Raw genomic sequence first — 23,678 nt, forward strand, 5'->3', positions numbered from 1 at the left:
GGTGCCAAGAATCCAAGTGTAACCAACTGTGACTAGTAATAATCAGATACATAGAGATCAGAGACGCATGTGCAGACATCTAAGTGTTACTAGCATTAAAAATGAGTTTTTCTGTAGGAAACAGTGTATTTTAAAATGAAATGGAGATCTTATTTAATATTTTGTTTATTATTTTCATTTTATGTGTGAGTGCATTGCTTGCATGTATGTGAGTGCACCCGTGTCGTGCCACGGAAGTCAAAAGAAGGCTTCGGATTTCCCTGGAACTGTGGTCAAGGACAGTTCGTAGCTGCCATGTGGGTGCTGGGAATCAGAACCCGGTCCTCTGCAAGAGCAGTAGAGCAGTCAGTGCTCTTAACCACTGAGCCATCTCTCCAGCATGAAATGGAGATCTTTTTTTAAAGATTAAAACTTCATTCAATTTTATGTCTTATAGGGTTTTATAGGGTTTATACTGAGTACAATATTGTATAACTGTATTAATTCAACTGTAAACCTAAAATTTACAGCCTATTTTGAAAGAGATGCATCTTAGCTCTGGAAATTGTTATTGAATATGCCAATGCTGTTGTAATAAAACAAGAAATGTGTTTGCCATGTAAATCAAGGTATTTGACTGTTACGTGAGTCTTTTTATCTCCCTACTTTAATAATAAAGATTGTCTGAGTTAAAAAAAGAAAAAAAAACCCAAAGTCGTCTTTGTAGAGGGGGTCACAAGTCTGATTTGAACAAACTCTAGAGCTATCTAGACATGACACAGATAGCTGTCAATGTATATCTAATTTCATTTAGTGAATGAATTAAATGAATGATGGGAATGTAAATTGCTGCCATTGATAAAGCATGCAAGGCTAGAGGGAGAAGAAAATCAATGTAAATTTGGCTTTATAAATGCAGTGCTTAATTTCTCTTTTAAATTCAATTTATTTAAATGAATATAAACCACTAAACTCAAGAATAAGAAAGCTAATTACAAATGTTAATTTAAAATATTTAATTTTGCAAGACAAGATGAGTTACATGAAGAAATATTATTCAGTCTGAATTTTCAGAGAACTGGCATGCAAGATGAATGGTCAATTTTCTGGTAAATACACATAAAGACATTGTTCTTTACATGTTTATTCTAGCTTCTTGAAGTATAATTTTGAATATATGTTAATAGATAATGAGAAAAGGCCAAAATTTGTTTGCAGTTATAAAGGTTGTTGTTTTCCAAAAAGCTAAAAAGTTGTAACTAGTAATATAATCTCACAGATATTAATTAGGTTCATCTAATAAAGCTGATAAGTAGCTATTGCATTTCAACCGCTGTGAAGACTCTGTAGTTAGAAAGATGAGGAAGATGTTTTTTCTGTACCTTAGTAAGCTTAGAGCCCAACACAGCACATAGGAACACAGGCAACTCACCTAAAGCCATTCTGAAGAAAGGTAAACTCTAGATCTTTTCTAGAGGCTATGTGAGGACCACTGAAAGCCATCAATCAGCACTGGAGGACACTGAGGATCTTCATAGAGCAAGCCATGTAGGCATTTGGTTTATAGAATGGCAATGGAAAAAAGACATCACAGAAGTGGACAACAAGATGGATAGAGACTAGGGTAAAAATAAACAGCAGCATCACAGAAAGAATAGGTGTATGGGGCCAGAACCACGCATTATTAACTGGGAGCTAGGCAAACACAAGCAAAGATCAGTACAAGAGTAGTTTGTACTTCACTCAAGGTCAATTCCAGGTGAAGTTTCATATCTTCCACTCAAATGCCTTCCCAATTAGAACTTGCTGCAGAAGCTTTTTCGTTTTTACTTTGTATTCTTATGAGCAAAACATGGACATGGAGAAGGTGAGAAAACCAGTAGGAGGGTATTCTTACAAGCTCTTACAAAGGACAAGAAATGGAGAAAAGAGAAAAGAATTAAAACAAATCACTAAACGTGTGAGCATGGCCTCAGAGTATGACCTTTGTGAGATCACATGCCTATTGCTGAATTCCAGCTCTTCAATTAGTAATTGTTTTAATCTGGGGAAACCACATGTTTTGCAAGCTTCAGTCTCCCCATCTGTAAAGTTCAGAGAACAAATCCTCTATATCTTCTAGGTTAATTAAGAACACACAGAAAACAGCACAGCATATGACATCCAGTAATTTTTTTAAATTACAAAACTGGAATAATCTAAATGGATTTTCCTTTAGGAGAAAGAAGATTGGTGGCAGACAAAGTGTTTGATTCTTAAATTCCAAAGCTATTTTTAAGTATATATCTTTAATATGTGTATACTATTCCTTGTACCATAAACTACAAAGATAAAAATTTAAAGGCTAAGAAAAACATATATGTGATTTTTTTTATATTTTAAAATTTATTTTTTCTTTATGTGTATGAGTGTTTTGCCTGGGTGTATGTATAAGTAACTGGTGCAGAAAATGCCTACAGAGGCCTGAAGAGGGCATCAGATGCCCTGGAACTGGAGGTACATCATAGACACCACAGGAGTGCTAGGAACCAAACCCAGGTCCTCTGCAAGAGCAGCCAGTCACCTTAACCACAGAGCCATTTCCCCACCCCCAATATAGGTGAAAAATTTAAAGCCAAGAGTGGCAGTGCATGCTTATAATCCCAGCATTCTGGAGACTAAAGATGTTATCTGGGGTTCAAGGTCAGCCTTGGGTACATAAGGAATAGCCTGGGCTGCATGAGACTCAATTTTAAAGGCAAAAAATAAGTAAATAAGTAAAAAACCTTCACTGCTTTCTTCTATTTTCCCTTGGACTATTTGGTACCTTCTCTGTGGTAAACACAGGACCTTATACTTTAAGTGCATTTCAATTTTAATATGCAAATGGATCACGGGGAAAAGAGTATTTAAGTACAAATTTCCACCTAAAGCCATAGAGGTTCTGTCTCTGTATATGTCTGGTAAGAACTAGACATATGTGCCTTTTAGGAAGAACTCAAGGAGACACAAACATTAAGTGACAGCTTTGTCTATACATCTACAACTTTGAGAATCAAAACTGTTCCAGAGTTCCTTTGCATCATTTGGTTTTATAATATTTACTGAGTGTTACATATAGCACATACTTCTTGGCAAGTAAGAAATGAAACAAATTCCTGAAGGTTATGCTTCAGTGCATCTACATTGATTCACAGAAGTTTAGATGTGCAAAGAGGGCACTGACTCATTCCTTCACCCTGTCTAGTTTCTGTAATATATAATGTCCTTGGACATGGGGGGAAATTCAAATATTTCCAATGTTTTAGTGTTTGATATATCTATGCTTGGGAGAAAGCTTAGCAGAGAATGAATGAGTAATGGCCAGTTTATAATAATGCTTATGGGCTCAATTTTAACTATGGAATGCCTCTCTTCCTTATTTAAATTAGTCTGTGCTTAACAATGATCACCTGACCTGAACAGGTGCATTAATTAATTGCTTCTAAAACACACGCCATAAATTCTTATTCGTACTACCTACCACCTTCCTAAATGTCTAGGCCTTAATGTTATAAACTGAATTGTTCAGCAAGGAACTTGAAATCTCTAATTCAGCATTCTGTCTTTAGCTAAGAATTCTGCCCCTCCCAGGTTTCACACATATTTACTACCCATTTCCTTTTTCAAAGAAAATAAAAAAAATGTCCAATTTAAATCCACCAACTTTATTACAAATAAGTTTTTAAATATAATTTGAGAACTAAAGTATTTGTAATGCAAGATTGTTCATTCCATTGTCAGTTGTTGGGGCGAGTAGCTTCAAAATGCATCTATTAGATTAATTGTTCAATTACAGCATATAGGATAGTGGGAAGACAACACCAACAGTAAAGAAGGAAGCTCTATCAGAATTTCTCAAGTACTAAACATTGTTTAATAAGACTTCCCCCTCACTTTTTCAGTATGTGTAAAAGATTTACATGTTTCTCTGAGTACGTGTACATGTATGTACTTGGGTATTTGGAAGCAGAGGTCAAAGTTGGTGTTTTCTATAATGGCTTTCTTATCTTTTGAGGCAGGACCTCTCACTGAACCTGGAACTCATCCAGCTAGGCTGGCTGTCCAGTGAGCTCCCAGGATCCACCTATCTCCACCATCCTACCACTGGGATTATAATTATACTGATGCACTCAACTTTCTAAGAGGGTGCTGGGAATCCAAACCCAGGTTTTCCTGCACTTTATTGATTTAACCATCTCTCCAACCCCACTCCATCATTTTCTTTTTTTTTCTTTTTGGTAATATCATATATGATTTTTTTCCCGTGATCAAGTAGGCTTTATCCCAGAGATGCAAGGATGGTTCGATATAGTTAAGTCAATAAATGCTTTTAAAAACATACAAATGGACTCAAAGACAAAAACCACATGGCCGCCTCAACAGATTCATAAAAAGCCTTTAACAAAATCCAACATGCATTTGTATTAAAAGTTCTAGAGGGAACTGGGCTTGAGGGAATGTACCACAACCTGACTAAAGATAAATATAAGAAAGCTGTGGTCAATACCAATATATATGATTATTGTTTTTGCATTCTTTCCATCCCTACCAGTCCTCATCCAACTCCATTCAACTCCTCCAACCACCTGCCACTCACTCTCAATTTCTTGTCTTCTTTTTTTGACTATTATTTTACATATACATACATATAAATACATATAGATGCATATGTGTATATATATATATACATATATGTGTATACACACACACAGAAGAATATTTTTTCTTCAGGATCTACATCTCCAGTTATGTGTATTTAGCTATGTCCACAATACCACACATGAGTTCCCTCCCATCCAGGGGGTCTTAAATCCAATTAGTTGTTGACTACCCACAAGATAAAAGTGCCACTATTTCATCAATAGAGCTTATTTTCTGGACCAGTCATTGCTGTGATTTATATGTTTTACAGCTGGGTAGGATCATTGGCAGGTTGCATAGTATCTTCTAATACTATTAGAGCTTGTCTTCAGAGAGGAGGATTCCAGGTCAGTTCAAAGTCCATTACTTCAAGTCCTATGTCCGAGGTATGTCCTGTTTTCAGCAATAGGATCTGAATTTCAAGTTCTGGAAAGCAATCATGGGCTGTGGCAATGGTCTGTATTATTTGGGGAGTGACTTACACTACTCTGACCAACAATTTGAATGGAAGTTTCCACTGTCTGGTAATATTTTTTTTATTATAAAGCCTTCAGCTACACATATGCACACACACACACACACACACACACACACACACACACGCATTCTGTGGCATTAAACTATCCTCTGAATGTCAAGCTGGTTGCACCCACTAGCTTAGGATCGTCACAAACTGACTGTTGACACCACGCCTCCCAAACAATCAGTGAACTGGAGGTGCACCAGTGGGAGGGACAAAAGGTACCTAAGTGAAAAATACTATGGTCACAGGATCCATGCTTGAGTGTGGACTTTCCAGCAAGGCCTTAAATTGGAGGGGGTGCCCACTCCTCTGTAAGTAACCCCTTACCCATTGCCAAATAAACTCTTTAGTTTCCCAAACTGTAGTTTGGAGATATTAAACCTCAGTTTCTCATAAGGATCATTGGTGGAGGGGGCTGAATGGTATTCCCACCACTCAGAAAGAATTTTAGACACATACCCATATATATATATATATTTGTGTGTGTGCATATATAATGTGTATTTTTCAATAGGCTTATGAACTAATACTTTTTCCCATGTTTTTCCCACCACCAAACCATTATTTATCTCTCTTTGTTCTATCTCCCCCCGTTTAGCTTTCTCTATTGCCTCCCTGATTAAAGTGTCCCCCCATCTGTCCCATTTCTCCCTTGATAACATCTGTCTCCTACTATCCCCTGCCCTCTAGCTCCTTCTTCCCTTTTATCCCTATGGTTCCTTTCCATCTTTCTGTCTCCAGAGATTATTACATCAGGATATATTCACGTCTAAGGATTTGGAACTAGGATCCACAAATGAGAGAGAATCTATATCACTTAATTACCTGAGTCTATGTTCACTTATTATAACAGTTTCTAGCTCCATTCATTTACCTACAAATTTCATGATTTTGTTTTTCTTTGCCACTGAGTATAATAACATACTGTAAATATACCACATTTTCATTATCCATCCATTGGTTGAGGGACATTTAGGTTGTTTCCATTTCCTAGTTATTGTGAAAAGAGTAACAACGAACAGCTGAGCAAGTATCTGTGTAGGAGGATGAGTCTTGGAGTATATTCCAAGGAGTGGTATAGGTAGATTCCATGGTAGGTCTATTTTTAATTTTTTTAAAAACTGATTTCCACAGTGGTTGCACCAGCTTGTGACCTCACCATCAGTGAATGAGGGCTCTACTCTCTGCATAACCTCACCAGGATTTGGTGTTGCTTGTTCTCTTGTCCTAGCCATTCTGATTGGGATAAGATAAACTCTTATTAGTTGTTATAGCAGAATAGTCTCATATTTGAAAAATCACTAATAATTGCATATGTACAATTGACAAAAGCCTGAATTTAAAGCAAAATATAATTTTTAATAGTTCACATCACCTCATCGTGAACACAACAGTAGAATATGCAAACAGTCATTATCATCTACCTGATGTTTGGTTATTTGCTCTGAGCCTCAATTCTCAGGGAAGTAGAATTAGGGTAAACACCCTCCCTTCTTTCATAGATGTATCAGGATTAAAGAAAATGGTGAAGGGGACCTCTGGTAATATCTGGAAACTGGCTTCAGTCCAGAAAAAACCCTTTCCAGCTCCTCATCCACAGAGGAGCAGTGGTGACTGTTGCTGATGTTGCTGATCTTGCTTTTACTGGCTAAGAAACACAATTTTAGCTACTTCCATTTCCAGGGTAATTTAAACACCAATCGAAGTTAAGAATTCTTGACAGCAGTATGGTGGTTTAAATGAAATGCCTCTGTACACTCACATATTTGAGTGCTTGGTTTCCAGTTGGTGTTGCTGCTTGGGGAGGCTATGGAACTTTAGGATATGGAGTCTTCCTAGAGGAAGGGTGTCACTGGGTGGATGGGGGTGGGCTTTGACAGTTTATAACCTCACCCCACTTCAGTTTCCTCTCTGCTTTCTGTTGTGACTGAGATGTGATATCTCAGCTTCCTAATCCTAAAGTTATGCCTTCCGTGAAATTATGGACAAATAGCCCTCTGAAACTGTAAGCCAAAATAAACTATTACTTAAGTTGGTTTAGGTCATGGTATTTTATCACAGCACCAGAAAAGTAACTAATATAAGTTTCCCTCCCAGGAGACATTTGGCATTTGGGGTACATTTTTCATTGACATGTCTGGAGAGAAGAGGAAAAGGGAGGGGTAGGCAAATGACACTTATTGGGTAAAGGCTGGGAATGCTACTAAACATCCCACACAGATAATGAGCTAGTTCTCCTACAACAAATAATTATTGCATCCAAATGTTAACAATACCAAGGTTGAGAATGCCTGCCCTTAAAGCTCAACCCACTTACTTTATTTAGGGAACAGCTATAACAGAAAACAGATGCCAGACATTCCCTCTCTGGGAATTTTTGATGTAAGCATAACAATGCTCTGAATGTACCATACCCCATCAGTAAAATGATACTTTTAATTATTTTGTGAACTGTCAAGATGATAGTGGTGCAAGTGCGTCTGTGCAGTTCATTAACTGGCACAGCTGTGCTTCCAGAAACTATCAACAAGTGTGTCTACTTAATGTGACCTAATTCCTGTGGGTTTTTAAGCTGGATGAAATTCTTGGGCCATATGAGAACCTAAACAGAAGGTAAGCTGCTCAATATTTCTCTCTCTCTCTCTCTCTCTCTCTCTCTCTCTCTCTCTCATGGACGTCACTGGGCTTATACACACACACACACACACACACACACACACACACACACACAAAATGCTGTACCTAGAAGATTCATCTACCCTTTATCCTCAAGTTATATTTTGATGTCTTTCCCTGAGAAGACATTTAATTTGATGAGATCTCTGAATTATCCCTAAGGCTTGATTTGATAGTAAAGCTCTTTCAACAAGCACTTACAGGTGCTGATAGCAATTAGAATTCACACAAAAATATAATTCCACCCTGGATTTATGCCTCATAAAGCAGTCTTGGGCACAGGGTTTCTATAGGTTTTATATAACATTATGCAACTTTCACTACATACCCCATGGGTTCTAATTTGATTTAAAACAATGAATGCCATCAACTCTTTAGGTGCAAGGAGATACTGTTAACTGGCATGGGTTTCAGGGGCTTTTATGAAGATGTATCTGTGCTGGTATAGTTTGAATACCAAGTGTCCCCACAGGCTTCTATTTGCACACTTGGTTCTCAGCTTGCAACACTGCTTTGAAAGCTGTGAAATCTGTAGGACACAGTGCCTGAAGGAGGTCTCTGGGTTCAGGTGAGCTTTGAAAGCCATATTCAACATTAAGTCCAGTCTAGTGCTCTCTGAAGCTTGGTCTACACCATGTGAACTACATTGGCACAAATTACCACCACAAGAGACTGAGTCATTCTTGCTACTACATGCTCCCTGATATAAGGGGCTGAAACTCCACTGACACTGTGAGCCAAAATAAAAGTCACTTCCTTTAAATTGTTTCTGTCAGGGCTTTGATCACAGGAATAAGAAAAGTGACTGATACATACAGCCTTAAACATATTATTCTAGACATCTGATCTTTTGCCCTACATTCCTGGTCACAAACAAGCTGGCCAGTTAGCTGTACCCCTCTCATGGTAACCACCATGTCTTATCCAGCCACTCCCAGGCACATTACAACAAACCCAAGGCACCTTCCTATAACAAAACCTTGTTTTCTAAGTTAATAATGAAACTCACCACTACAAGCATAAACAAATTAGTTAGGAAGAATGAAGAATTTAACATTTTACACACCACATACTATTTGCAAATTGCCTATTAAAATAATTCTTATTTGTTATATGGTGTGAACTGTTTCCCTTCCAAAATAATTTACCCATTAAACTAAGATTAGCAATATTTTCAATGTTAGCCCTGAAATCTAATCATATAGTTATATAGTTAAAAGTACCCTAAAAAATAAACTCTAAATGCATGGTAATGATACATACTTCTGCTAATTTCACCACAGAGTATATCTGCCAGGAACATCTGCTATAATCACATTAATAAATACGTTACTGTTACACAGTCCTCATTGACACGGGACAAGCCGTGTTCCCTTCCAAATGCATACATTGATTTCTTGCCATCAATGCCTCATAAAGTGACTCCACTTGGAAACAGCATCATTAAGGTGGTAGTTTAGGTTGAATGAAGTAATTAGGGTGGGCTATTATTCTTTATAACTGGAGTTATTATTAGAAAAGACTTAGACACAGACAAACAAAGGGAAAGCCATGTGAAGGCCTCAGATGAAGATAGTCATCTTCAAGCCACAGAAACAGGCTAAAGAAGAAACCAGTACTGATATTCCTTGATCTTGAATGTTGAGCCTCTATGATTGTAAGAAAGGAAATTATTTTCTTTAATCCACCCACTGTGTCATAATTTGTTATGATAGCAATAGCAAACTAATATACCCTTAAAGCCTAAATATTTTTATTTGGGAGAAGAGGAAGGAATAATAAAGGAAACATGGAATAAATGAAGGAAGGAGGCAAGAAGGGAGGGGGGCAAGGGAGGGTTGGGCTCATGATACACTGATTTTTTTTTCTGTCTGCACCTCAAAGGACATTAATAATTAAGACTGTTACATAGTCAGCCAGGCTTCTGCTCTCCAATTTGAATAGCATATAACCATACTCACATTAAAACTGACAAATCAACTATCCTACATTTAGTAATAAGGTAATATTTCTTTCATTCTTAGAAACAAAATATTTTAACAAATAAAAGTGTAAGTGCCAGGACTTAGGAGTTTATTATATATTTTTGTCAATAATTCTTGGCATCTAGAACTATTGCTGTTGCTAAGTAGTAGTCGATAAATCTTGAGATTAATGAATAGAAAATATGAGTAGGTGCTTTGTGTTCTTGACAAGGTGCAAACTGTCACAAACTACTTCTTCCCAAATAATCCACCCTTAAGACAAAACACAGAAGGAACCATGGGTCTGCAGAACATGAAATGTTCCCCACAGGCATATATGTTTGAACAATTGGTTTCCAGTTGGCAGGCTGTTTGGGAAGGTATGAAACCCCTAAGAGGTAGAACTTCATTGGAAGGACACTGGGGGTGGGTCTTGAGACTCTAGAGCCGCCCCCCCATGTCTTATCTCTTCTGTTTCCTGATTACTGGATTCACTTACTGCCTCAAACTTTGCCACTGAGTCTTCCCTGGAATGATGGGCTTTATTCCTTTTGAAATAACTCTTCTTCCCTTGTTGTTTCTTGCAATGTATTTGGACATAGCAATGAAAAAGGTAACTAGTACCAACCTATCATTGTAAAAGTATGAGAAAACTCCACAATGGGTTGATAGCATTCGATAGGAGAGTGAGCAGGGCAACACCAGCTGGGAATTTGAGTCAGACTCTACTATTGCATTTCCTAGATGTTGTTTCAGAAGGGCTATTGTTCCACATCATGAGACAAATAAAAACTGGGAGTAATAGTGTCTTTATGTCAAAGAAAGCTACCCAGAAGCAGTAAGAGTCAGCAATAAAAAATAATAAAGATATTGAATAACAAGCTATCTAAACGGCAAAACAAGTCAATTAAATAACATATATTCAAAAGTAAAACAAGTATTGTGAGAATATAAAGTGAATAATTCAGACGAGGGCATCAGATCCTCTGGATCTAGAGTTATAGATGGTTGTTAGCACATGTGGGTGTTAGGAATCATGCCCAGGTCCTCTGTAAGAGTATTCAGTGCTCTTAACCACTGATCCATCACTCCAGCCCTTCACATTTAAACAAAATGATTCAATAATATTCTGGAAGAAGAATATCCCAAGCCATATCCCCCAGACTTAAATTTTGTAGGAAATAAAAATAACTAGAATCCCAGGTGATACTACCATAAATGCCATCAATCATAGCTTTAATGGTTTATTTACTCACTTAGAAAGAAGCAACTGGCCATGTCAACTACTTTTTATAATTTTAGTTATTTGTATTTTGTGTATATGAGTGTTTTGCCTGCATGTGTGTAAATGTGCCACAAGTATACAGTGCCCACAGAGGCCAGAAGAAGATATGGGTTCCCCTGGAACTGTAGTTACAGAGGGTTATAAGAAGTCCTGTGGGTGCTGGGAACCAAACCCTGGTCCCTTATGAGAACAGCAAGTGCTCCTAACTGATGAACCATTTCTCCAGCCCCAACACATCCACTACTCTTACTAGCATCTTAATCAGTGCTGGCCTATTCATAATATCCACATTAAGAATCTATAAATAGGGTCAGTCCAGTTATCTACCTCTGCAGCCACACCAGAGAATATTTCCTAGTTATCCAAATTAGCACTACAAATTTGTAATTTTCTTTATCTCTAAAATCACTAATAAGCTCCTAATTGGTAAATTCAACTGATGATTTTAGTCTAATCTACAACTGACTCTATATTATCTTCACTGCTGAATATACACTTCCTTATGCTTGGTATTCCCCCCACTGTTTTCATAATCATTTCTCCACTTGGATGCTGGTAATGACTAACTGATCTTTCTTCAACACCCTCAGCATGTGCCTTCCAAAATTCAACAATCACTTACATAACCCTCAGACTCTGTATAGAGGACATTCAAAGTTGTACAGAAGCCTCATATATAACGAGTCTGAAACTTACTTGATAATCATCTCTCTAGACATGGAGGTGGGGCCTCATTTATCAGTGTTCTTCCATCTAAAATAAACTGTACCAATCCAGGAATATTTCTTGAGACCTTTTTCCCACCTTCTCCACACTCAGGAGACCACACAGTTTTAGCTAAGATCAGATAATTGAATAAGACAGAAACCATAGTATTATGTGTCACAAATGACTTCAAAAGTGAAAGCCTGGTATCTGAGCATTAGAGCAGCCAACCCAGGAGGATTGCTGTGACTTTGAGAACAGCCTAGGCTACGCAGTGAGTTCTAGGCTAGCCTGCTCCAATTTGAGACACTGCCTCAAATAAATGGAGGCACAGCTAAAACAAGAGAGGCCTGAAACATCCTGTATAACTTCCCAGTTCTCTCTGTCACACATGGGGCACTCAGTCTCTAGCTTACAGCTAAGAATGTCTGGGAATTCATGAGAATTGTATGGATCTCCTCACAGAGATAGAGATTATGAGCTTGAAAGCTTCTACATTTCATATACCTACAAAATGAATAGTTCATATAGCATCCTCCGGGAAACTTTGTCTTGTATATTCTGTACATATTTACTGTATGTTATCCCTCAGCCAGGGCCATCTGGTAAAGACCTTCATGAGATGAGGTCTCTCCCTGTGAGAAATATCCATCTTTAACTTGTCCAGTCACTTGACAAGGAGATTAAGAAAGTTATCTGTCTTCTTTTCTTTCTTCAGGGCATTTCCTGTAAAGTGAATGAATGAATCACAGGCCAGATGCCTTCCTTCCTCTGCAGCCACACCAGAGAATATTTCCCAGTTATCCAAATTTATAGATTCTTAGTTCCTTCCTTCTGAGGTTCCTTGGAATATGCTGTTTTCATAGAAGAATCCATCCCTTAATCCCTACTGTCACTAGTGAACTTTGGTTCATTTTCAGCCTGAGCATTTTCAATAGCCAGACATACTGAGTTCCCCAAATTCAATATGTCACTTCCCTCTGCTGCCGTGGTTATTAATGGCAAATTTACATAGGATCACATCACATTGAAAATGCTTTGACTAGTGTCTAATATGCAGTGTCATTTTCTCTTACCTGCATGTTCAGATCTCCTCATCCCCCAACACATTCTCTGTTATTGATCAGAATCAGACTATTCCTTGTAGATGCCATGTTTGTGTGAACTAGGTTGTTGTTCAAGCCTTCCCACAAAGATGCCCAAAATCCTGCCAAGACTTTGCACTATCACTTTTTCTCACATTCCTCCCTGAACCCTTGATCCAGTACAAGCAATTATTTCCTCCTCTGTATTGTCATTAATTTCAATAAAGAAACAAGAAAAATAGTTCACTTTAATGTGACTTGAAGTTGAATCATGTACTTTATACACATCACACAATTGAAGCTTCAAAGCCATTTCTTAAAATGATATACTATTATTGTAATAGCTTTACAAAAGAGGAAGAAAAGCTTATAGAAAAATTAATGAATCACATAGTTGGAAATTTATTAACCAAGAAGGATTTGAGCGTCAATGTTTAATTCAGAACCCTCCGCACCTTAAAACTAGTCTCTACTCACCCATTACACAAACCATCCTAATCAAGCAAATAAATACTTGGCAGATGGCAACTAGGTAACAGACATAGTGTAAGGCTTTCCTGAGTACTTAGTGTAAATGTAATTTAAAAAGTAATACTGGAGGAATCACCAGTTTTAATTTTATTTAAAAGCATGACTAGTATGAAGTTATTACTTCAATCAAAAAATAATACTGAATTAGGTATAGTGGTACACAATGCACATCTTCAATCCCAGGACTCAAGGAAGGCAGAGACAGGCATATCCATATGAGATCGAGGCCAGTCTAGTCTGGTCTACATAGTGAGTTCTAGGCTAGCTGCTCTACAAGGAGACCCTGTCTCAAAAAAAAAAAAAAAAGAAAAAGAAAAAAAAAGAAAAGAAAAGAAAAGAAGAAAAGAAAAGAAAAGAAAAGAAAAGAAAAGAAAGAAAAGAAAAGAAAGAAAGAAAGAGAGAAAGATTAAAGAAATAAGTACTTATAGCAAAGGAAACCCAGCTGTAATGTAAAACAAACTTATCTTGATTGTCCTAAATGTTTGTGTCAGGCTTAATAGACTCACTGTCATTCATGGACTTGTGCATTGTTATAATAATATATAAGTATTATCCTGGAAATTTCCACTATCTACTCTGTGTCTTACACTTCACTGAACTAAATTCACATTCAATGTTAAGCAAGAGCTGTTCACTTGCAGTCACAGATGGTAGAGCCTTGTGATTGAATCTTGCACACATTATAAGGTATTGGGATGTTTCCCTAGTTACCTGCCGTTTGTATTTCTCTCAAAGCAATTTACCCATTCTTTACTGTTGATTTCATTTCTATGACATAATTCAACTAAAATTTTAAACTAACCTGACATGTGTTATCTCTTCTAAGATCAGATCATTTGGGATATATAAAATATGGAAATAATCTCAAGGTGTTTAAGTTATTTTCATGATATCAATAAACAGAAAATGGTCAAAAGGAAACATAAACCAAGATCTTCAGATTTTCTCAAAGAAGTGCCAGAATCCTAATGAAATTTAGTAAAAAAACTATCATGATAATTCTCTAACTTAGCAGAAGGCATTTATTTTTGACTATTCCTATTTTGTAGTTATGCTCTTCTGTAAAGTAAATATTTCTCAAGCATTTTATTGATTATCCAAAAGATAGTAATAAGGAATTAATAGGGGGGTGGCATGAATGGGGGAGGGGGTCTAGATTTGAGTGGCAAATATATGAAATTTAAAAAACTCAGTAAAAATTTTTTAAAGGAAACTAATTTAAAAAACGCTAAAATCATGCCTCATTTCCACAGTATCCATGACATTTGTGAATAGGAGTTCCTGGAAAGAAGCTGTTTGAGTGGTTAGAACTTCAGTGATGTGAAGATACTGGCATCCCACAAGTCCAGAGACAAATTATCTTGAGCCATTTTTAGACTTTATTAAAGCCATCTGCTGCCCACCTCTCTCTGTGACATAACATCCTTGTGAATATTAGATTAATTCTTTAGAATTTACAAAGAAAACATCAGTTTGCACCAAAAAAATAAAAGGCTACAAATGACATCAGATAGCACCCAAGATCAGAGATTTTCCCTTTGCTATAACCCACTTAACGATGGTTCCACCAATGTACTTGAAAATGTTTTTATTTATGACTCTCTTTGTTCTGATACTCTGCAATTTCATGAAACTATTAAAAGGCTGGAAAATGGAGCTTGGAGACACCTGACTCTGTGACTGCAGGCCATGGTCACTCATAATTTGGCTCTGGAATAAATTATTATCCCTAGTGTATTAAGAGCTGTGTGTTTCCATTCATATAATATATGAGGAAACATCATCAGTGATGCTAAGCAATGCTGTCTTTGCAGAAATATGATATATACAAATATGAATGAAGTTGTACATATTTTAATTAAATTGTTGTCTTTTCGATGATCTCCTCAAATTCAAATGAGTGCTGGGTGTGTGGGGTATAGAGAATGGGCAGGAAGAAACCAGATAGCTGAAATATAAATCTCCTGATTCTAATGAGATGAGTTTCTTCATGTGCCAGGTATCCTCTTACTATGAGAAATAAAAACAAATCAGATTGAATTATACATTTCCTCAATCTCTCCTCTATAAACTACATTTTAAGTCACACCTTATAAAAAGTTCTTCATTGGGGGCTGGAGAGATGGCTCAGCAGTTAAGAGCATGGATTGCTCTTGCAGAGGACCAGGGTTCAATTCCCAGCACCCACAGGGTGGCTACAAGCCATCCTTAAATCCAGTTCCCGGAAAATCCGAAGCCCTCTTCTGAGCTCCGCGGCATTGCATGATACGGGTGCGCTCACATACATGCAAGCAATACACTCATACACATAAAATAAAAATAATAAAAACAGCTCTTCATTATAAAATTCCAAGCAATAAAATGTGACAGATTTAGAAAAATCATAATTTTGCAGTCCTCGTGTAACATTTGAATCAGGCATTTGCATTTAATGAAAAATGCTAGATAAATACTTAGATGGACACTTATACTGGAGGAATCAAACCATGCACAGCTATCAATTCATCTTAGTGTCATTAAAATATGATAAGAAGATACTGCGCATTATGGAACATATTATACACCTATAAATAGGCTAGCCTAACAAAGAGAGAAGGAGAGAGAAGCTACATCTGGTCAGAGTTATATCCACCAACAAAACCAGCAAAGGCAGTGAAGCCATTGAAATCACATCACAAGAAAACAAGAAGGCATTTGCAGAAAAGAACATTAGGTCAGCAAGACAATTTATTTTTATAATATTTTATTATTTTATGTCTATGAGAGTATTTTTCCCATGTATTTGAGTGCACCTTTGCCATACACTGCCCACGGAGGTCAGAAAGGGGCATTGGATCTTCTGGAATTGGAGTCATGGATGGCTGTTAGCTGCTATTGGGTGCTGGAATTTCAACCCAGATCCTCTGCAAGAACAGCCAGAGCTTTTAACCGCTGAGCCAACTGTCCAACCCTCAAGATTATTCTGCAAAAAAAATTGATGGCAGATTTGTTATCATACAAAGAGATAAAAATAAAATATTAAAATCAAAAACATAAAGACAAAGGGGAGGAACCATCCTATATTGAAAGAAAGGCATAAAATATAAAGCCACTATGCTGGAATTTATCAAAACAGCTATAACATAGTTTAAAGCAATCTTGGAATTAACATTATAGACTTTATTTTAGATATTGCCAAGAAATCAATAGTGATCTCACTAGCGTTAAAAGTGGAACATTGGTTATATGAGAAAATATCCATTTTTTAGATGTTAACGTACAGAGGAATGAAATAAAATTTTCTGTTTGATTTAAAGTCTTCAGGATTTTTTTAAAAATCAGATGAGCAATATTTTAATTATTCAGTCTAGGAAGTGAAAAGGTTTCAAAGGTTTTCAAACCGTCCTGTCTCTTATTGTTTAAAATTTGCATTATATCTTCTTCTTAAAAAGCAATGGCAACAACAAAATCTAAGTAGCTAGTACAAAACTGCAGACTTAGCAGGATGTGGGACTGATGCTCTTTCACACAAAGGCCACTGCCCTGCTGACAAAGCTGGCAGCTTCTCCTACACCATTAAATTAAGAGAGTGGGAAATAACTGGTTTACAGAGGGTGTAAAAGAGTCTTCACCTCTAAAAATCATTAACAAGGTTTTGGATAATTTGTTCTTCAATTGACTAGAAGTGCTCTAAGACTTTCCATGAATTAATTTTTGCAAGAGAAACTGAAAGATTGGCCATGAACTACACTGATCTTCAGCCCTTAGAGCAGCTCACAAGCCCCTGACCTACAAACATAGGAAGCGAGCTGTGAAATCTGTTTGGCTGTTAGGAGGCTATACCTCCTCTGCAATGTGCCACAGAGGAGGCTGCTGAGGACATTTCACAGAAAGAATATCCCAAAAGGCAAAGAAAGGAACCACAGAGGGCAATGAACATGGGGATTTTACTCAATGGAAGAATCAAGTGCTGTTACATAGTTTTAACGAGGAATTTGCCCTCTTGTAGTAAAAGGATTTTTTATCATGCCTCTGTAGCAAGCCTTGCTATGTAAACCTGTGGCTGCTGTGTGTTTTCCAATGTCCCATTCTCAGTATAAAAGCTTTCGCTAAAGTCATCCTGCTCCTATTTGATATTGTTTATTGAACATACTTCCAGTATTGAACATACTGGAAGTAAGTGACATGTTACCAGAAGTCACCAATGACCAATGACCAATGAAGGGTTACATTCAGTTCTCATACACTGTAGTATCATAAATGGCCTAAATATGGAGGCAGGTTGCTGAGGTTTGGGGTTTCCTCTTAGAAAATATTCATTTGACTAAAAGATAGTTCATGGATGGATGCAGAATTATGTACTTACAGTGCTATTGCTGCTGTTGGAATAATTCATCCTCCCCCCACCTCCCTCTCCCTCTCCCTCGCCCTCTCCCTCTCCTGTCTCTTACTTGCACACGCCATAGCACACATACATATGGATGTCAGAGGTCAATTTGTAGAAGCCAGTTTTCTGCTGTCACCATGTGACTAAAAGATATTTCTGAATGCAGGTGGAGAGATAGTTTAGCAGTTAAGAATATTAGCTGCTCTTACCGAGGACTAGGATTCAATTCCTAACATGCACCTGGCAGCTAACAACCTTCTGTAACTCCAGCTGCAGGGAATCTGATACCCTCCTTTGACCTCCATGACCTCTGTAAAACATGGGTGCACTTACAACACATGTGCAATACACTCGTACACATAAAATAAAAATAATAAATAAAATATTTTTTAAAGACACGAGAATTGTTATCTATAGAAGATGAAGTAGTGGAGATTTAATGGTGAAAACTGAAAATATTAATAGACACAAATCTGCATGCTCAGACTCATGAGAAAAACACACCATAAGAGTCTACTAGTGTTGTTTGGGTTTTAAAGGTCGATTTCATAGTCTGCATTGTGACCTGGTTTCTACACATTAATCAGGTTCCAAGGCCAGACATTGTTGTGAGTTGAAGCAGAAAGGGGAGACAGGAAGTGTGCTGAGATTTTATTTTGAGTGACCAGTCTGAAGCAGTGGTAGTTTGGGGAATCTCTACAGCTTCCTAGAATGTTCCTGAGCCCAAGTCCTGGAATCCTTGAAAGCCAGGCCCTCTCTAGGGATCCCTTCTCTATAAAAACTCAGCCTTTCTGACTAGCATGGAGGATTCCATTACTATCAATACATTCTTTTAGCTTTAATAACTAGAGTGTAATATGTTTTTGTAGATAAGATTTTTTAAAACATAATCTAACATAAACATGCCAGGCATGGTGGCACACTCCTTTAGTCCCAATATTCAGGAGACAGAGGCAGGTGGATCTCTGTGATATCAAGGCCAGTCTGGTCTACAGAATGAGTACCAGGCCAGCTGGATCTACAGGGTGACCCTGTCTCAAAAAGACAAAAAATATATAAATAAATAAATAAGATAAACAGTATTAAACCATTGTATGGTAGTCTTTGCTAAGGTTGATGTAACAAAGCAACCTTTATTAAGTACCTTGAGTGACAGAAAAACCTTATTTCACAGTTCTGAATATTGAAGTTTGAGACTGAAGTGCAGCATCCTTCCTGAGAATTCTGAGGAATGATGCTGTCCACTCTTCTCCTCTACTTTCTTGTTGCTCTGTTGGAAAGTTTTGGCATTCTTCCTTTTTAAAGACTCACTAATACCGCTGCCCACAGACTCATATAGGCATTCTTCCTTTGTGTACATAGCTATCTATAAGTCTGCATCCAAAATCTCCAGTATATAAGGACACTAGTGAATTAAAACCCATACCACTCTAAGGACCACATTTTAAATTGTTTCCCCTCTCAAGGCAACATGGCACAATAAAGTCACATGGAGGTACAGAGCAAGGGAAACATCCAGTCAGGGATCCAGTATATCTTCTTGAGAAGCTACAATGCAATTCATAAAACAATGTACATCACTTAACAAAACTATTGCAATTAGTGCCAAGGGTATGGTGACTGTGTGGAAACTGAGGGGTCAATCCTTCTTCTTTTTACATTTATCAAACAGTGTGTATTAATGGGCTTAACAAGTATGAATGCTAAGTACCAAAATCAGTATGATAATAAATATGGTTTGGTGGTCGCAGCTACAAAACATACAGCTTGAAAGGACTGCTTATTTTGCAATCCAAGAATGCTAGCATATCGAGAAAAGCTGAAATGTCATAATGATTCCCACATCATTTAGACTGCCATGTTCATCATTCCATCAGGAGCAAAGGGATGGATATAGTAAGCTACAGCAATTTCAGCACTGGGCTTCCAGGTATATTTATTTACTCTTGGTCCCACTCACTAACAATATTAATAATTGTAACAAGGTTTTCTTGATTTTCTTCTGTTATATGACAAATTTATCTTTTGCTACTTTCCTGAGTCATGCCTATCATATATCAACTGACTGAAATGAAAAGGTATACCCCACAGACCATTCCTGATACTAATTTAATCTTATTATAAGAAACTCATCAAAGATCACCAGGAAATGTCTTCACTTTAATTTGACATTAGGATTTGCTCTTGGATAATAGACAGCATCTATCAGAAAGATGGAAAAATCTGGACTCCTGAATAGATTATACTTTGTAATTGATGAACTTTCCTTAGAAAATGATTCAAGTGTAAAACAAAGATCAGAAGAATATATCCAGTGAAAATTCCTGCATTTTTATCTAAACACGATTTTCAGCAAAAAGTACATAATAGTGCCTCAATTTACAACATAACTGGCCATTATTCAGCCACTATTCAGAACTATTTGTAAATGTTACTAGTGCATAAAGTTACCTTGATACTCTTCTAAAATATCCTTGTTTTGTATATATGCACTGTATTAGTCACTTTTCTGTTGCTATGATAGAAACACTGACCCTAGCAACTTATAGAAGGAAGGGTTTATTTGAGTTTACAGTTCCAGAAGAACTACAGACCATCATGGCTGGGAGGCATGGTAGCTGGAGGTGGCTGGAACAGGAGCAACAGAAATGAAGATCTCACATCATCATGCAGGCACAGGAAGCAAGAGAGCGGCTGGAGGTCTGGCAAGGCTTAAGAGCTCTCTAAGCCCACCCCCAGTGACATGTTTCCTCCAGGACAGCCACACCTTCTAAAACCTCCCAAAACAGCACCATCATCTGGGTACAAAATGTCCAAACACTTGGAGCCTATGGGGGACATTTTCATTCAAGCCACTACATTCCACCCCCTGATCCCCATAGGCTCAAGATCATATAAAATGCAAAATGCATTTAGTCCAACTTTAAAAAGTCCTCATAGTCATTATCAGTCTCAATGCTATTCAAACATCCACAGTCTATAGGTAAATATCTTAACTGTATGCCTCTATAAAATTAAAAGACAAATAACATACTCCCAACATACAGTGGAACTGAATACACATTATCATTCCAAAAAGGAGGAATGGAGGCATAGTAAGGAAATACTGGACCAAAACAAGACCAAAAACCAGCAGGACAAACACGGAATCCAGTAGCTCCACGTCCAACTTCTGGGTCTTTATTTCCAAAGGGCTTAGATGGCTCAGCCTCTCTAGCTTTGCTGTGTGCAACACACATCTCTCTTTTATACTGGTACCACTCCCTGTATGCAAGTCTTTTTGGCTGATGCCTCACAGCTCTGGCATCATGAACTTCTTGGGGTCTCCATTGCCAACCAGGCTTCACCTTCACAGCTTCATGCAATGGCTTATCAGGGCCTTCTGTAGACTAGGGTGCCCCTGCTTCACACTGCCTGGCCTCCAAGACTCTCTGAAACCTTGGAGGAAGAACTGATGACCCTTTCACCCCTTCACTCTTCCATCTTTCATGCCTCTAAAGGCAGCACCAGGTGAGCAACACTGCCAAGTTTGACTGCAAGTTTGGGATGAACTCCAGCCTGCTTTACCATTTTAGAAACTTTTCTCTTCCATGCCCCCTGCCCAGCATTTTCCTTCTTTCACAAGTTGGAGGCTTAACTGGGTGTGGTCTTGCCCTGGAGGCACTCTCTCTACTGTTTAGGCCCCTCCTTAATCACTTTCATCTCCTTATCAAAGGAATCTTCTCCAGTGCTTGCCAAGGCTCCAACATTTATCTTCCTAGTGCCCTTTATCAATCCAAACTGTATTTCTTTCTGCCCTATTTGTTCTCTTTCACTGTAGATCTGCATAATATTCACCATTAATAGCCATGCCACTGTTTCTTCCACCAGAGAAATTAGTCCATTACTTTTCAACTTAGCCTCAGGCAATCTTTTAGGTCTAGGGCAGACTCCAGCCAGACTCTTTGCCAAAATATTCCAAGTGCTGCTTAAGTCCTTATTTCCCTCTGGAACTACATTGTTCTCAGCACTGCTTTCTTCCAGGTGTTTACTAGAATGGCCTGTTAAGCTCTGCTTACAGCAATCAACCACTTTTCTAGCCCAAACTTCCAAAGTCTTCCACATTTTTCCAAAACCCCACGTGGTCAGGTTCTTCAGAGTCAACACCCCACTCTCGGTACAAATTACTGTATTAGTCACTTTTCTGTTGCTGTGATAGAAACACTGACCCAAGCAATTTATAGAAGGAAGGATTTATTTGAGCTTATGGTTCCAGGGGAATTACAGACCATCATGGCATGGAGGCATGGTGGCTGGAGGTGGCTGGAACAGGAGCAACAGAAATGAAGATCTCACATCATCATGCAGGCACAGGAAGCAAGAGGGTGGCTGGAGATCTGGCAAGGCTTAAGAACTCTCTAAGCCCACCCCCAGTGACATGTTTCCTCCAGGACAGCCACACCTTCTCAAACCTCCCAAAACAGCACCATCATCTGGGTCCAAAATGTCCAAACACTTGGAGCCTATGAGGGACATTTTCATTCAAGCCACTACATGCACACACGTGCATACACACATATGTACACAAACACACATACACGCAATCATTCCAAGCCTTGTGGTCAGAAATTAGTAAGAGATATACTCAGTCTTTGGCCATGAGGAGATATGTCACATACAGCCCTTAGATTTGTGAATTGCATATATACTCAGTGTGGCAAACAAATACTATGTGTCCTAAAGACAAGCAGGATATACAACACACAGAGCCATATGATATGGCCTTAGTTATATATCAGATGTTGGAGTCTGACTTTCAATATGTGGCCTATAATTCTAGATGGTGCTAAAATTTATTCAAGTCCTCTTCAGAAAGATACTGTTGATACAAATGATATGAGACTGACAGTCTGGTTGTGTGTTGATCAGTCTTTCACTTCTCATGTCCCAAGAGTTTTTTTTTTATTAGATATTGCAAGGCAAAGAAATTAAAACCCTTTCCCATTAAACAAGCTATACTCAGATCCTAGATTGCTGCCTGATAGATCTTGCTTAACAGCCCTAAACTATAAGCTTAATTCTTTTCAAAAAAAAAAAAAAAAGTATCTACTTCTGTAGGAAGAATAATGGGTCCATGATTAAGTGCTGGCTCAGTGACTAGAAGACCAAATACTCACACAGTAGACACACTAACTTCACAAACCATGTCTGCTTCAAATAAAGCTGGAACTCTGATGTCCCTCACAGGGCAGAGGTTTAGAGTACAGATGATTGTTTCTTATACCCTTGCTATGAAAACTTCAATTCCTGCAACATCAACAGGTCAGTGTTTTCTGATTAATTCATCATGAATTGGGTTCACAAACATTCTTATTACTATAATATGATATCACAAAATACAGCCAATTAATCATCAAATGCATTACAAAGAAAAATGTGAAGATGATGATAACCACGATAGCTTGTTATCAAGGCGCGATGCATATAACATGTATACGTGTAATAAATTAAACAACAGTGCTGGATATTTTCAAGTTGTATTTTGGAAAACAATATTTAATAAGTGTTGCTGTGCTTTTCAGTTGAAATATTCAGATTTTTTAAATAGAAGTTGTAATGTTTTTCATCAAGTTTTATGCACAAAAAATAATCATTTATCAATTTGAAACAAGTTTCATTAGCATATACCTTTTTATTGAGATTTTAAATTTTCATACATTTCCCACTCAAATCCAGAACCCCTCCCCCATTCCATGCCTCCCCCATGCCTGACTGAACCATATGCACTCTGCCATACATGCTGAGTCCTATTCATTTCAGGTGTTTGTACCCAAATGTCCTTCAGTGTAAATGTGTCCCCTGGAGTCTAGTCAGCCCATCCACTGATAGTATATAAGTAATAATCCCCCTCACCCAGGTGCAA

The 23,678-nt window shown here is 37.7% G+C and overlaps 1 protein-coding gene across 2 annotated transcripts in view; it reads right to left on the minus strand.

The window, feature by feature from the left end:
• Kctd8 (potassium channel tetramerization domain containing 8) overlaps positions 1-23,678 on the minus strand; it is a 261,079-nt gene that overhangs the window by 227,972 nt on the left and 9,429 nt on the right. Inside the window, exon 2 of one of the 2 annotated variants that reach the window (XM_017799256.2) lies at positions 16,251-16,372. The exons of the other annotated variant lie outside the window; for it this stretch is intronic. Coding sequence (XP_017654745.1) covers positions 16,368-16,372 — 5 coding nt within the window. The 3' untranslated portion in view covers positions 16,251-16,367. Of the gene's footprint in view, positions 1-16,250; positions 16,373-23,678 lie in introns of those variants that run through there. 2 annotated transcript variants of the gene reach the window in all.

This window comes from Nannospalax galili, unplaced genomic scaffold (genome assembly GCF_000622305.1).
Source record: "Nannospalax galili isolate Female #2095 unplaced genomic scaffold, S.galili_v1.0 scaffold318, whole genome shotgun sequence".
Taxonomy (NCBI): Eukaryota; Metazoa; Chordata; class Mammalia; order Rodentia; family Spalacidae; genus Nannospalax; species Nannospalax galili.